Source organism: Polypterus senegalus, chromosome 17 (assembly GCF_016835505.1).
Source record: "Polypterus senegalus isolate Bchr_013 chromosome 17, ASM1683550v1, whole genome shotgun sequence".
Classification (NCBI taxonomy): Eukaryota; Metazoa; Chordata; class Cladistia; order Polypteriformes; family Polypteridae; genus Polypterus; species Polypterus senegalus.
The window spans coordinates 4,890,380-4,907,299 of record NC_053170.1 but is presented as its reverse complement, the minus strand read 5'-3'; the positions used below and the strand labels follow the sequence as shown (position 1 = coordinate 4,907,299).

At 40.1% G+C, this 16,920-nt stretch overlaps 1 protein-coding gene across 3 annotated transcripts in view; it reads left to right on the top strand.

Annotated features, from left to right (window-relative positions):
• The window catches only part of crhr1 (corticotropin releasing hormone receptor 1), a 225,861-nt gene that overhangs the window by 82,564 nt on the left and 126,377 nt on the right, over positions 1-16,920 (top strand). For all 3 annotated transcript variants that reach the window (XM_039740119.1, XM_039740118.1, XM_039740120.1), the window contains one exon: positions 16,743-16,862. In XM_039740119.1, the coding sequence (XP_039596053.1) occupies positions 16,743-16,862 (120 nt within the window). The remainder of the gene's footprint in view (positions 1-16,742; positions 16,863-16,920) is intronic.

Genomic DNA, 16,920 nt, shown 5'->3' with positions numbered 1-16,920 from the left:
ATGGATGGATTTTGTTGGATGACATAATAATTCAATGTTTAATTATGTTGAAACAAAGCAAATGAATCTCATTGCCATAGAATCAGCATTCACATTAAAATACCGCATAACATTTTCAGAGTTGGGGGAGGCTTGTGCAAAGTGCTAATTTTTTGGAATATTTTTGAGAGTGTTTCAGTTTTTCAGTTATTTTCCTTGGCAAATTGTTTGCATTAGGTGTTTGTACAGCACAATACTGAAAATGTCTTTGGGCGCATGAGTCTTCAATAATCTAGCAAACAGACAAAAGCATATGAGACTTCTTCTTGTGATGACATTGGATTTTCTTAGTACATTCATTTTCCACCTTAATAAAATGACAAGTGTCTGTGTGTCCATCTAGTTGCAGTGTCTCTGTTATCCAACAGATGGTACATCACAAACATTAGCCCTGCTTTTATGAATCTCATACCAAACAACATGTAACAGAGACCTAGCAACTAGATGGACACACAGCACTGCAAACGTTAATGCAGAATACATTCAACAGAGGGTGACTGCCAGACAGACAGAAATTAATTAAAGGACAAGTGTCTGTGTATCTGTTTTCTGTCCAGTTGCTCAGTCTCTATTATATGCCATTTGGTATGGGATTTGTAAAAGCAGTACAAATGTTTGTGATACATCATCAGTTGACAGATGCAATGCATTTTATTATTACATGAATTACAAAATACATTACAATATATAGTACACTGCAAACATTAATGCTGAGCTCTATGGTGATTACTTAAATTTCAAGATATCTTAGACAGTCATTACAGTGAGTGCTCAGAATAATATGCATATCTAACAATCTAAGCTTTTCAAATTGTCTTGGCTTGACTTGTGTAGTTTGAGAAATATGGCAATGCAGAAAGGCAGCAATAAAAAGAAATCATTGTAGTGTGGTTGTCACACATTAGACCTACACATTTGGCATAAATTACTTACTTATTTATTTAAAGTAGATCCAGCAGCTTATTATAACTTGTTATGACAAAAGTTGGAAAAATGGAGCTACACATTTGTTTTAAATTAGACCTACTTAATTCATTTAAATAGAAAATTAATTATTATTTATTATCTGACATGATTGTATTATTTGTATCAAGTAGAGTCAACAGCTTATTACATTTAATACATTTCTGTCTTAACATTTTTATTATAAAGCCTGCATTCCTATTTGTGCTTTCCCCCATTCTCCCCAGCTGAGACCTAGATATTTAAGAATCCATTGTAGGAATGCTACATTCATCAAATATATCACATTGGCATTTCATGTTTTCAGGAATTGTTAATGTTCAGAGCATACAGAACAAATATAAGAAAGTCATAATACTCAGTTTATGTCTCTTCTATATTTTGCACTGTGCGCTCTGAACGTTAACAGATGCCATCTCTGTTTTATTTTAGTTGTTTCTATATTTTTGTGACATATTTTTCTTATTCTTCATTTCTTTTGTTGTTTTTGGTCATTTCCCGCTCTTCTGTTTCGTCATGGTTACCTTTGTAAATTCTTTAACCACTTTATTCTTTAAAAACTCCATATTCTGATCCAGAGTTTTCCCTTCTACCTCCTTTGCTTTTTCTGTTGACATGTTTCTTGCTTGATAACTCCTGCCTTTCTTTCTCTGTTCCTTAATTCCCTGTTTTCAGTAGGCATTCTAGTTAAGCTTGGAGCTCCTTCTAAAATATATTTCATCTGATCTATTTGTTTTTGAGAAGATAAAAATTATTTTCTTCGAAGTTTCTTCCAGCTCTTTTGTTGTTGTATTTTGTCTCCCATAGCTGCCCTTTCTGGTTACTGACATTTCTTGTCCCTGGAAAAACAGTGTTCATAACATGTTATTTTTAAGCACAATCTACGGAACTAATGTAGGTGAAAAAATGTAATATCAAAAAAATTACACCCAATTTTTTTTAGTATATATTAGTGCAACATACATGAGCATATACAGTAGAACCTCGGTTCACGACCATAATTTGTTCCAAAACTGTGGTTGCAACCCAATTTGGTCGTGAACCAAAGCAATTTCCACCATATGATTGTATGTAAATACAATTAATCCGTTCCGGACCATACGAGCGGTATATAAATATATATTTTTTAAAGATTTTTAAGCACAAAAATAGTTAATTATACCATAGAATGCACAGTGTAATAGTAAACTTAATGTAAAAACATTGAATAACACGGAGAAAACCTTGAACAGAGAAAACTAACACTGCAGTCTCTTTAAAAACAAGCCCGGTGCATTCTTTAACTGCCTTCTCGCGCTCTCTTTCGCACGCTTGCTGCACAGGGAATGCACAGGGAGAGACTGAACACGTGCGGAAATCATCAGCGCTTACGATCCGGAAGGGAAACTGGCTTGTTCGTCACTCGAGTGTGTGGTCATGAACAGATGCAAAAGTTTAGTGAACTTTTTGGTCATAACCCGATTTCTACGTGGTCTGAGACGTTTGTGACCCGAGGTTCCACTGTACTTTAAAGGTAAAAAAGGACTTGCATCTTTTAAGCCATTACAGAGTTAGAAATAAAAATGCACCATTCTTAAAAGCTTTAATAATACAGATTTGATACCAATCAACTATCTGTTAAGTAAGTTAAGTGATTGGTGAGATTATTCACTTTTTAATTCAGTGCCATACATAGCCACATAAAATAAGGACAGCTTCATTTGTATCCACAGATTGTTATGAATGTGGATACAGTTTTCCATCCAGCCATTCATTTTCTGACCAGCATATCCAGTTCATAACAGTCCATCAATGTTAGCAGCACTCCAGGTTGCTATCTCATATGAACCAGAAGTCACTACACATAACATCAGCATTGCCATGTCATAAAGACTGGCTTTGTAAACTTCCTGGTCGTCCAAGTTTGTGGATATTGTGGTAATTCTTCAAATTTTAATTGTAAAATCTTTTGGTTGGTTAGGAGCTTTCAACAGCAATTTTATGTTAGCATTTTGGGTTTTTTGACTTTGACGCTACAACCTCTCTCTGTATATTTGTCTACATACTTTTCATTTCCTGGTTTGTTCTTTTTTATTTTTTTCCATTTTCCAAAATTATGAAACTCACTTTTGAAAAGGCAGGTGGAATACGAAACAGAAACTTGAAAGAATCTCTTGATACATCTGGAAGTTGTTGGTCTAAGGCCCTTCTACTCTTTAAGAATCTCACTTCAGCTGCTTTGAAAATTTGGTTCTGTAACTTAAAACTAAGTGTTAAGAGTCTATGCCAGCCTCTCCATGTCAGATCGATAATCATGCTTTCATCACCTGTCATTTAGATTATTGCATTACTTTCTTCATGATCTTTTACAAGTTACTGACAGACCGCAAGAAGTTCAAAACACAGATGTGAGATTCCAGACTCGGATCAAATGTAGCAACCATTTCACACTTCATGTGGTCCAACTTCACTGACTTCCAGTCAAATTCAAGATCATCTAGAAAGTTCTGTAGCTGTTAAACCTAAATCCTCACATCACTGCAAGCAATACAGTGAAATCTGGGATAAAGCTTATTTGTAAAAAGCCATTTACCAGCAAAACAAGTTTTTTTTTGTCATTGTAAAAAAAAAAGTCTAAACACACACATACTGTACTTAGAAAATTTACATGCACACATCCCTGAAGCATTAGTAAAACTAAGTGGCTCTATCCCCTGCTCGCTTTGCTCGCCCACCCCCGGGTTTGGATAACCAGATATACAATTTAAAGAGATTGTTATTTTCATTTCATTCATTTTCATTCATTTTTTATTTCTTGATATTTTCCAGTAATAAAGCTGTAGTGAATAAGTTATTCCCCCTCCCTCCCCAGGGCGCGTTATGCGCCAGCCACTTCACATCTCTGCCTCTCGCGTTGTGAAGAGGAGGGCTGAACTCACAATGTCGAAACCCCCTGTTAAACATTGGGAAACAAATATAGTTTTTTTTACTTCTCCGATCAGCTGGCTTGCTGCTGCTGCTTGTGCCATGCTGCGTGATCTGTATGTCACGCAGCGCATCGAACATTGAAAAGCCTGTACAGCAGCTGTCCTTTTGTCTCACTGCCTTGTCTCGTGGGATGTTAAAGATTTTTTTATTATAATAGAGAGATGTGTCTTCAGACAAAATTTTCATTAGATTGCAGCCAATCCGAATAAGCCTAGAACCTGCTGCATGACTCCTAAAGAGCCTTAAAGACAGTGATAAAGATGTTGTGAATGTCGTGGTTCGGAATTCCTAACATACCAGGGGCCTCATGTATAAACGGTGCGTACGCACAGAAATGTTGCGTAAGTAACTTTTCCACGTTCAAATCGCGATGTATAAAACCTACACTTGGCGTAAAGCCACGCACTTTTCCACAGTACCTCATACCTTGTCATACACAAGTTCTCCGCTCGGTTTTGCAGACAGGCGGCACCCAGCGTCAAAGCAATGCTACTGTTCCTGTGTGGTTACTCATTATTTTCATGACACGGCTTTATAAATGCACTGAGACTAACCGCATATTGTTTATTAGTGTAACGCATCTGATTGTAATTAACTTGTAACAATATAATGGTCCAGGGAATAGCCATAGTATTCCAAATACCATAACTGCTTTAGCGTTGTTACTCTTACTGCACCACCTTCTTCTTCTTCCAGCTGCTCACGTTAGGAGTTGCCACAGTGGATCATCTTTTTCCAGATTACTGGAATTACTGCAGCACTCAGAGTATTTATATCACTGTATCTGAGTGTGAATCACAGCAGCAGCTGATCGGAAAGAAAATTATCGGTATACAGCTTCAAGGACACGTTGCCTCAGCCACGGCAAAACGTTTCAAAGCCTTTCCTGTACGGACCTCGCGGTTCACAAACAGTTTCATCCCAAGAACTATAAATGCACTCAATCAATTGCTCCTTGTAGAACTGTTAGGACTTATAAGTACAATCACCTCACTGTAAACATGCACTATAGTTATAATATTACACAACCTGCGCCACTTTATAAAGCGCGTATTTACATATGATGACGATATCATTTTTAAGGTGAAATGCAGCAAAATATGTTTATTATATTATACAGATAAAACTTTAACTTCATTTAAATAATCTATATTCTTCACTGGGAGTGTCGTGAAGGATAGAATAATTAAACATGTACTACGAAGATATTTCAATGTTCCTTAAACATTTTGAAGAATTGGCGCTAAGCTTACAGATGGCTTAACGTCTATTACAGAGCTGATTGTGTGGCGATCGGTTACTTGGGGAAAGAAAAGCAAGGACTGCAGGGGCGGCTACGCCAATATATATTGAATATAAAACAGAAAGAGAAAATAACAACACAGCTAAAAATGCAGCGACAAATTTCGGCAAAAGTTAAATGCTTGTGTCATGAGCACAAGGCGGCTATGCAGTGTCTGCAACGGATGTGGCCATCCACCGTGCATAAGATACTTTACTGACATTGGCGGGCGAAGGAGCCACCGATTCTTCTTCTGCCCAGTGCCACCACAAGCCTAGAGCTGCCCGTGAGTACTGCTGCAATAAATTATTTCATCGAAGGTCACACACAATCACCGCACCATGAAACTCATGTTTAATAACGTACTTTAACTCCTATCATCATGAAAATGATATCACGTATACATCTCAGTATTTTAGTTATTCAGAGAGCTGTAATATCACGAATGTAATGGATTCTGTGTCCAGTTGGAGGAAGAGAGCCGGTTTAAGAAGCAAGTAGTGATTCACACACATAGGCACATAGAAGATCAAATACAAAACAAAGCATTTAACGTGCTACTTTAATTACGATGTGATTTGAAAAACTGGTTAATTAAATGATTTTAAGATGAAGTTTATGATGTTCTACTTTAATGACAAAATAAACTACATGATTAAAGTGGAAATGTCAAGATTGAAGTTGACATTTCGTGCTTTTTCCCCACTGTGTGCCTTTTTTTCTCTGTACCCTAATAAGCTTTCATATGACACTCAGACAGTGGGCTACAACTCGCTTTTCACGCGACTTTGATATGTGACTTGTTTTTTATTTCCGGCACTGTGCGATTTTGTGAACATGAGCTTTCAAGTTTCTCCAACACGCTATGTCACTTGATCAACCTTCCTTTTGTTGATTATTCCACGGTTTATTTGAACAAATTGTATGTTTTTCCTTTGCCTCCACTTGGTATTCGCTGAAATTCTTATATTTTCCCCCGTGCTTTTCCCATTGTCTTTTCACAGAAGGCTGAGCTTAAGGGCGATTTATATTGATTTGCATATTCAAAGAGGCGTAACTTTGGGAGGAGTTGGGGCGTTACATAAAGCGCGTGCACGAGCGTTAGTTTTCACGCTGATCGGGATTTATGTAGCGGAAGAACGTGGAAGTTGGAGTACGCACAGATTCCTGCATCTGGATTTTTCTGTGAGTAAGCACATTTCGGCTTTTGTGCTTACGCCATGTTATAGTGCGAGTTCTATGCACGCCGTTATACATGAGGCCCCCAAAATGTTAGACAAAAGACAGGCCAGCTTTCTGTCTCAATTTCAAACCTGCTTGCCTGATGGAAACTGCTTTTGAAAGTTCTAAAGACTATAAAAGTCCCAAAAACAAACATAAACTAACTCTGTTAACAGGCTTCACCTAGGAAATTACCAAAGACGATGGGCCTCCATTATAGTGCAGATGGTTAATTGGATGGATCAGAAGTACTTTGTAATTAACTGAGTTCTTTATACAAAATTTGTTGTTAGTTCCCATAATACCCCCCCCATCCTCCTACCCGATGGCTAATATTATTAGTTTACTGGAATTGCTTACTATTGAAAATGCTACGAACAATTGCCCATTGGTAAAACATAACTCCTGCTTTTCCTAGTGATTTGGCTTTTGTTGGTGGTCATTGCAAAATACAATTTTACAGGAAACTGTATTCTTTTGAATTCAAATGGGTAATTAGTAGGAATAATGAGAATGTTAGGTGTAAATATCATTTCAGCATATAGCACATCCTGTTAAAATGGTTGCTTTAATCAGATTTAAATGTAACCCTTTCATCTGTAATCTTGTACCATTACAAAGGCTTGGAGAGCTTAGATCAAAAGAAATATAAACTGAATTGTGGTTTAATTTAACTGCATTGACATTTACATGCCACACAGCTGTGTGATACATGAAATGAACTGAGTGTTATAAGCACTGAAAAGAGAAGAACAGGTGAAAAGATGATATTATGAATGAAGTAAAATGTCCAGCTGTTCTATGTCCTGTCCATGGGGGACCCTTTTACTGAGCTGTGTTGTACCGAGGGCTTGAAGTGGGCCAATATGCAATACCAGCAGTTTATGTTTCTGCTTTGCAAAATGGAGTGTAGCAGCACATCATAATCTGACCTGAAAAGGGACACCCCAGTCCTCTGAATATTGCACCAAGGCCCTTGCGACCCTGAAGTATATGTATCGACAATCCAATCCTTCTTGAATTTGTATGTACTGTATTTTATAATGCATCATGAGGTGTAAGAAGAAACCAACATACTGTAACAAGGAGTATTGTGTGTACCCCAAGTACCCCACTTGCTAACCATGTCTTCTCTGAGTTTCACCTAACTTTATTTAATCCACTTCAAGTCTAATTTTTCATGCAGCTTACCACCTCATCTTCTTTTTCCTGCATAGGGCAGCTGCCCTTCTTCACTCATCATCAGCTCCATTTCTCTGCATGATTATAGCGACAGCTTGGCCAGTGGACATTCCAAAAAATGACAACTAGAGTGGATTTTTCACCGTCAAACCCTGGTCTGTAATAGGACAAACACAGAGTCTTTATCACTAAAATATGTATACAGTAATCCTTCGCTACTTCACGGTTCACTTTTCGCGGATTCACGACTTTGCGGGTTTTTAAATATAGCAGAACTGTGTTTGCTAGTCTAAGAACAACAAAACAAGTTCGGTGACTAAGTGCATTGTAACACGGGCTGTGATTGGTACATGGGAGGGAGACGACAAATCACAGCTTCCTGCTTTCTAATCGGGCCCATGATTGGTGCTTTGACTGATGCCCAGATCCCACAGCATCTCCCCTTGTCTCTCTTTCACGGCCATTTCGCTTCAAGCTTTCTCGCCGAGCGGTTTACTTTACACAGTACTGTGTGTGATTTTTTTTGTGGTTTCTTTGTGTTGAACTTCACTTCAATTTTCACCCCCTGCAATGGCTCCCAAACGTGCTCCTTCTTCCAAGGCTTGTGCAGAGCCTAAACGCCAACGAAGAATGATGAAGATTGCTGAGAAGGTGAAACTTCTGGATATGTTGAAGGAAGGGAAAACGTTCGCTATGTGTACTTTGCTATACAGTAACTGTAAACTTATCTACCGATTTCATATTGCTTAACAGTTGTCCCTGTTATTAATAGAGTAAAGGGTGGGTTGTAAACAGTACAGGGAGGGTTTAAAAACATCCAAATACACGTTAAATAATTAAATAAATATGGTGTCCCTACTTTGCGGAAATTCAGTTATTGCGGCCGGCCTTGGAACCTATCTCCCGCGATAAACGAGGGATTACTGTATAGCACAAAAGGCATAAATGAATTGCCAGCAAGGCAAGCCCAGGTGAACAGTGTTGTTAAAACACAATCCAAAGGCAAAGTCATAACCAGAGCATCCATCCATTTTCTAACCCGCTGAATCCAAATACAGGGTCACGGGGGTCTTCCGGAGCCAATCCCAGCCAACACAGGGCACAAGGCAGGAACCAATCCTGGGCAGGGTGCCAACCCACTGCAGGACACACACAAACACACCAGGGCCAATTTAGAATCGCCAATCCACCTAACCTGCATGTCTTTGGATCGTGGGAGGAAACCCACGCAGACACGGGGAGAACATGCAAACTCCACGCAGGGAGGACCCGGGAAGCGAACCCAGGTCTCCTAACTGCAAAGCAGCAGCGCTACCACTGCGCCACCGTGCCGCCCATAACCAGAGCATGAAGTCAAAAAATCTGTAATCGCAATAAGCACAGCAAGAGTTAAGTAAACCCATCACTACCATGAACATTTGAAATAAATCATGAGGAACTGTAGGAGACCCTCTGGATGTATAGGGCAGAGGGCAGTTTCTGGTGGTAACTGGCAGGTGACCCCGCCTCTTGGGGGGAGCCCCCACAAAATACATGGAACCAGGCAGCATGTTGTTCTTCTTCTTTCGGCTGCTCCTTGTTAGGGGTTGTCACAGTGGATCATCTTCTTCCATATCGTCCTGTCTTCTGCATCTTTCTCTATTACACCCACCACCCCCATGTCCTCTCACACCACATCCATAAACTTTCTCTTAGGCCTTCCTCTTTTCCTCTTGCCTGGCAGCTCTATCCTTAGCATGTTTCTCCCAATATACCCAGCTTCTCTTCTCTGCCCATGTCCAAACCAACACAATCTCGCCTCTCTGTCTCCCAACCATCCAACTTGAGCTGACCCTCTAATGTCCTCATTCTAATCATATCCATCCTTGTCACATCCAATGCAAATCTTAGCATCTTTAACTCTGCCACCTGCAGCTCTGTCTCATGTGCCACCGTCACCAGTCCACATAACATAGCTGGTCTCATTACCGTCCTGTAGACCTTCCCTGTCACTCTTGCCAATACCCGTCTGTCGCACATCACTCCTGTTACTTTTCTCCACCCACTCCACCCTGCCTGCACTCTCTTCTTCACCTCTAGTCCACAATCCCCATTACTCTGTACTATTGATCCCAAGTATTTAAACTCCTTCGCCGACTCTACTCCCTGCATCCTCACCATTCCTCTGACCTCCCTCTCATTCACACACACGTATTCTGTCTTGTTCCTTCTGACCTTCATTCCTCTCCTCTCTAGAGCAAACCTCCAATTCTCCAGAGTCTCCTCAAACAAACCCAGGTAGCACACATATATAAAATTAAAAAAACAAAGAATAATACTGAGTTCTGCTTTCTAGGTGAGACTTTTCTAAAAGGGTGCCAATTTCTGGTACTACTGTTGTTAAACCAGCTCCCAGGGTGGAAGGAGCAGGTCCTCAACAGTGTACTAAAACTGACGTAATGGCCTGTCCCGAGACTTGTGTTCTGCTCTGTGAGAAAGAGAGAAGAGATGGTTAGCGATCGCTTTCACTCCTGCCCTTCAGTCATTGTTCTTACCTCAGTTGGGCTATTTAGACACTGCCCAAGCACTTGCGTTGGACACTGTATTTTTTTATATTGTTTACACTGTTTTGGGTTTATGTGCTATGTGTGTTATATGAAAATACAAATATGGAAAAATAATGGACAAAACAGTGAGCTATTCCAAGGATTCACTTTGCTTCACTCTGAGTCAGTGGTCATTCACTACCTCAACAGGCAACTGCCAAAAAACCTGTAACCTTACTCTCTTCTAGACTCGGAGAGAGTGAGAGAGAGAAACAAAAGAAACAATGGCTAAGGAAGGGCCATTGAAAAAGAAGGTGAAAATAGAAATTACTCAGAAACTTGTGCAATGCGACACCAGCCGAACAGAAGATCACCTGTTTGACTGCATAAGACTTGCCATCTACAAAGCACATGTAGGTCGTGTGCAATCAATGGACATCTCATTGATTGTCAATGCTGTTATTGCCAGCATTTGTGTTATAGGACATGATATGTCACTGAGGATCTCTTATGATTTGGACTCCCTTTTTATTTTTTATGTGCTTTTCTTCATTGTTTTCTGAGATCTGGTGTTCATTTTAGGGTTTTTGATTAGGTCACTGATTATGATGTTTGTTTTTGGATTCTCCAGATACTTTAATTGTTGTCAAATATTTGTATCCTCTTCGGTCACCATTTTGGTCTTCCATCATTATGTGTTGTCATGGACATGTCTTCGGAGGTGGTGACCCTCAGATGATGACACAACGGGTTGAAAAAGTGATTCAAGGAGCCATTCCCAATCTGAGCTTGTGGATATGAATGTCCTTTTTGCTAAACGATCATCAGAGATTAAAAATACATCAATCAGTGACCAAGATGTTAATCAGGAACTGGAGGCAAAAAGAAAGTCAAAGCCAGAACAACATTCTAACACTAGGACCTGCTTGAAAAACAAGCTAACACTAAAGATTCTTGAGGTTGTTGTTATTCATCGAGAGATAATCGACAGTGAGATTGCTGCCATGTTTATACTGATGCTAACATCTTGTTATCAGAACCGCAAAAAGAGCATACTTGACAAATTCCAAATGGTGTTGCATAAACAAAGACAAACATGACAATAACAAAAAACAATTTTGTTAATTCAATTCCAGTCATGAAATTCATATCAGTAATTAAATCTTTATGTATCAATCTCCCAAAAATACTTGTATAGTACACTCACTTAGCAAGTAAGCCGTGACATTTTATGTAAATGTAGCTACAGTAAAGTGTGAGTAAGTGAAATGCACACTTATTCTGCCTAGCACAGGTCTGGCATATGTTATGTAAGAACTTTATTTGTTATGATTTGAAAAGATGATCTTATGGGTAAAAGGTTAGTGACCATTGCAGTATTTCTGAATAAAACTGTGTTGATAAATTTTGAAAAAATGATTTGAAAAGTGCAAACTTGGAATCCCATGAGTAAATCTAGTTTTTCTGCTATGGCATATTTTTTGAAGAAGAGAGGCAGCAGGTGTATCTTGGAAGTCAAAGGGCATGCGTTATTGTGACAGGCCAAGGAAATTCAATTTCTTTGTGAAAGAGAATGCAGACAAGGTTCCCGTAGCTTATTGAAATAGCATATGCCCTTTGACATCGTACATGTGCCATTGAGCCTCTGCTATGCACACATTTGCCAGTCAATATGACCTTGTGCCAATCTAAATTCTAGAGGATCAGGTGTAATTTAGGCTGTATGGTGATTGGTATTCAATAAGTCATTCTTTTAAGCAGATGTTTATTGTGCATTTTGAGGTTTTTCTCACATTTTCAGAAGTCAGAAACATTTCTTGGCTCTTTTTTAAGATTGGGTCATTCATCTGCCGGTTCAATTTCGGAAGCCACTTTATCCATTAGTGTTACTGGAAACGGAAGTTTACTCAGCCTCTTCAAAATCAAGGCTGGTAGTGTGCAGAATACCCTGTTATAATTATTTTTGGCAAAACACTGAAATTTTACTCTGGTACTATGAAATGCACCATTAATTACCTATGGAGAATGGTGTTAGCTAATTTATGCATATGTTAAATAGGCTCGCATCAATCTGCAAACAAAATCCACACCACCTAGTGCTGTACTTCTGACCAGCAGTGTGTAGAGCAGCCACTTTTCAGGACACGTGTACACTTAGAAACTCTGTGTCATGAAGGAACTGCATGCTTTCCTTTGTGCTACAGTATAACTGGCTATTTATTCATTGATTCCTCATATTTTGCTGTTTTCTGTTATTTTCTTGGGCAGAGCCATATATGTTACATTTGCTGTCTTGCTGTTAACCCACCAGTTAACTCATTTCCTAATCTCCATTATTCTATCCCTAATGCTCCCATTGAGATCAAATTCATCCATCCACCTACTTCCCAAACCCCTTTATTCTAATCCTTCAATTCATCATTCATTCATCCATCAGTCTATTAATCTCTTGAATCCTATTATTACAGCACTCTTATTAAACTTCCATCCGTTCATTTCCTGAGATCCCTTATTTGAATAATCTAACTGAACTCGTATCCATGTATCCTCGTATACTTGTATCCATGTATCTGTCCGTCTGTCCATTTCCTGAACCCCGTTATTCAGACACTCTTACTGAACTTCCATTTCCCTTTCCTCTCAGTCCATTCATTTCATTAACTCCCTCGTTCCAAAATTCTTTTTGAGCCTTCATTCACCCATCACCCTATTCATTTTTAAATGCCTCTTATTCTAACCTTAGCCCTAATACTCCTATTGAACTTAAATCCTGTCAGCCATTAATCTCCTGAACCCAACCATCTATCCAACCCCTGAACCCTTTAATTCTAATAGTGTTTTTCAGCTTTCATTCACCCACTGCTCCATTCATTTCCTGAACACCCTTATTCCAATAAAGGCGGGGGCACTGGCAATTGGAAGGTTGCTGGTTCGAATCCCGTAAAATGCCACAAGGCTCTCTGCTCTGTTGGGCCCTTGAGCAAGGCCCTTAGCCTGCAATTGCTCCATCCTGGGTATGATGTTAATCTGCATCCATCCCTGTATGTAGGCCCTCCAACCTGCAGGGAAAAACTTGGGGGTTGGTGGCAGAATTGGCACTCCAGCCACCATAAAAAAAACCTCACACTGTTCCACTCCATCTGAACTAGTGTGGTGCTGAGGTATCACTCGTTGCATGGCTGCACTCAGGTCTTAATCTGGATCCTGAGTTGGTTTGTCATGTGGTGGCTGTGGCAATGTGCTGTATCAGTGCATGCTCCTAACCTCTCTCTCTTATTCCAATGTTCTGTTTGAGCTTCCATCCATCCATTTTGTGATCCCTCTAAAGTCCAACACTCATACTGAGCTTCCATCCATCCATTCATTTCACATGGTATCTTTTTCTAACTGTAATCCTAATATTCTCAAATCTCACCATCTATCCACTCATCCATTCGTTTCCTGACCCCTCTCTTCTAATAACCCTTTGTCAGCTTTCTTCCACCCATCAGTCCATCCATGACATGAGCCCCCTAATTACATTGGTCTTATTGAACTTTCATTCTTCAGATCATTCACCTCTACCTACAGTACTCTTCCCACTTCAAAATATTGGTGGGGCCCCAAACAAATGACCAGTAAGCCTGGATGGCATGCCAGTTCATTCTAAGGCTTCTTATTAATTTGTGTCATCTATATAAAATACTTTTGTTATTTGTTTACCTGCTTCTTAAAAACAAATCTGCAAGAGGAAAGGCTTGCGTATCCAAGTTGGGTAAAAATCTTTAAAATACATAAAACCTAATAAAGCCTAATTGATGTGCCCTGCACTCATTCTGTCATGGCTCATCCAGCCTTTTAATTAAAGCCAAGCGGAGGAGTCGACAGCCGGGTGTTCAGTATTTTTTTGCAAAGGCCCGTCTTTCTTACCGCCGTCTTGTCCCATCACTGTCCATTTCCATTGATGAGGCCGCTCAGCTCCACACATGGTTAACACTTCATTGCACATCTTTTATGAGAAGGAAAGGAAACGTTATTCTTTGGTTCCCACGTCATTACGCATAACACTCTCGAAAATCATTTAGTGACATCTGCGCAAACTTCACCAGCTTTCCCCTTCTGTAGGTGGAGGTCACCGTTTTTCACACAGACTCCTTCTGTATGCAAATATCACTTTTTAAATAAAGGAGTTGAATCGTGCTGCTAGAGATCTGTGCACTGTTTTTTTTAAAGATTTCTACCTAAAAAGTTTAGAAAAGTAAGCAAATGTACTTTAAAAGTTTTTTGTTGGAGTTTTTAGGATTATGTGTTATCGTTTTTATAGGCATAAACTCAGAATGCAGTGCATGAAGAACATACATTAGGTACCTGTCACGTCACACAACTTTTTACATCGAGCTTCAGCCACGGATTTTATTTAAATAATCTTAGTGAGTTGAGAGAAGTCACCCCAGCAACCCAGTCCAACCAGTTTGCAGTTCGCCTGATAAAATCCAACCTACTTACAGTATGTCCCAAGGAATGAAGGAACCTGGGTGTTTTGAACTTTGCAAACAGAACAGAGGCTTGATTGTCTCATGTCTTGTGTTTTATTATACCACAACAAAATAGAAAAGAGGAAAAGACTGCAACTAAAGTCACTTTACCTATTAAGCCATTGTAGAGCACCGGCTCTGTAAGTTAGCATGTTATTGGCTGTCAGAATGTGGCACTCTCACAGTACAGGTAGTCCCCAGGTTACGGACATCCGACCTACGACATACGAACGAGGACGCAGCTGCGACGCATGCACCTCAGTAACTGCCATTCCGTCATCTTCAGCCTGGGGATGCTGGAGGGGGGCGATTTTCCTGCTGACGCAGTGTAGTGTCCCACGGGCGGCTCCCGGCAGCAAGCGGTGACCCGTGGTCCATTGTCACCGGGGCCACAGCTATCGCTCGTGTGCAGGACGATGGTTCGCTGCCCGCCCACTATGCCACCGCAGCTACTGCTCCCGACTGGACGCAGGTTGGATGGAGCGGAGGGGGGCGTTTCACTGCCCGCTGAGCACACACGGCTGGTAATGCTGCAAGCGGTGACCCGGTTGTGGCTGAACGGGGTGGCGGGGTAGAATTGTAATGAGCCTCGGATGGCTGCCTGTTGAATTGGGGTTGGGCAATTCACTACCCGCCTTTGGCCGCACCGTGTTCGGTGGACGCTACAGGCACTGTAGTTGAGGTGACTGTGAGGTGGGCTGGTGGTGAACCCCACCTCGCCGCCCACAGTCATTCTCAATAGCAAGCCTGCTTGTACCGTTACGCAAATAGCAGGAAGTTGTCTCTTGTCAGTAAATCAGATGTGTTGATGACAGGCCCCTTCCTGCTGTGATAGCGTGTACTGTATAGCGCTGTGCAGAAGAGCTCTTCTTAACCTTTTGTCTTCACCCTTCAAGAGTGTCTCTGAAACACAAATATAATGCAAGTGCTAGAGATACAGTAAAGAAGAGAAAAACCATCACCATTGAATATCAAGTAGAAATAATAAAAAGGTCAGAGAGAGGTGACACTCCATCATTCATTGGCAGAGCACTTGGTTACAGTCGGTCAACAATAGCATTTATTAAAATAATGGACATGTTCAGACTTACATACAAATTCAACTTAAGTACAAACCTACAGTCCCTATCTCATACGTAACCCGGGGACTGCCTGTACTTTGGAAATGTGAACAATTGCTAGTAAGTCATCTAAGAGTATTTGTCATCCCCTGCATTTCCTCGATGTATAATCTGACATCCTCATGGCGACAAGATCACTCTGAACTTGTGTGATGTGATGGCCTTCTCCCTAAAGCCAGTGGCCCTAAATGACGAGCGCAGAAACTGTTGTGATTGTGGGGCTTGAATCATCTGGAGGGCCTGCCTGCTTCAAAAGGCCTAGGCCTAAAACTCAAAAAACACACCTGAGCCCTAAACTAAAAGGAGAGGGGAATTGTTCTTATTGAATCATTTATTTTAAAGTAACAGTTGGGATACAGTGTTCTAATTCCCTTCATGGTTTGCATTTGAACTTTATTTAATAAAATATATTAAAGTAATACCTCGATTAAGAAATCCTTTGAGAATGAAGCTCTTTTATTAGAAAATAGCCTGCAGTAAATGCACAATGGCACATGAAGAAATGCAAGTGAATGTCGGCAAGAGTGCTGCCATTGAGCAACTTCTTTACACAGAAGAGTCATCTATTGTTGATATCATGTGTGCTGTAAAATGCAAAGTTATTGGTATTGCTCAGTGATTTCATACATACTGTAGTCATATTTTATATTTTTTTAGAAAGTAATAAATATAATTTGCCTAGTATATCACAGACCTGAAACGCACTTGGGACTTTGCTCCTCCAGTTCTTATCCTTATCAGTCATCTCTATCCCCCCATCACATATGTCCTTTGGAGTTATAGGGTACTTTGTTATATTAAAAAATCAAAAGCAGAAAACATTAATAAATGACTTAAATATTCACATTGGGGTCACGATGTCCATTACAAACGGCTCTCCTGTGATCCAAGTACTAATAAGTCATTGCATTTTCTTTTCTTTTTTCAGGTTTGCATTGTAATTTCTCAGTTGATCTTATTGGGACGTGTTGGCCCAGAACAACAGCAGGGAGAGTCGTGTCCAGGTCCTGCCCCGAATATTTGTATGGGGTCCGGTACAACACCACAAGTAAGAGCCCATTTGTGATTACTTAAATGTGAAATTTTTGGTGAATGATTTATGGACT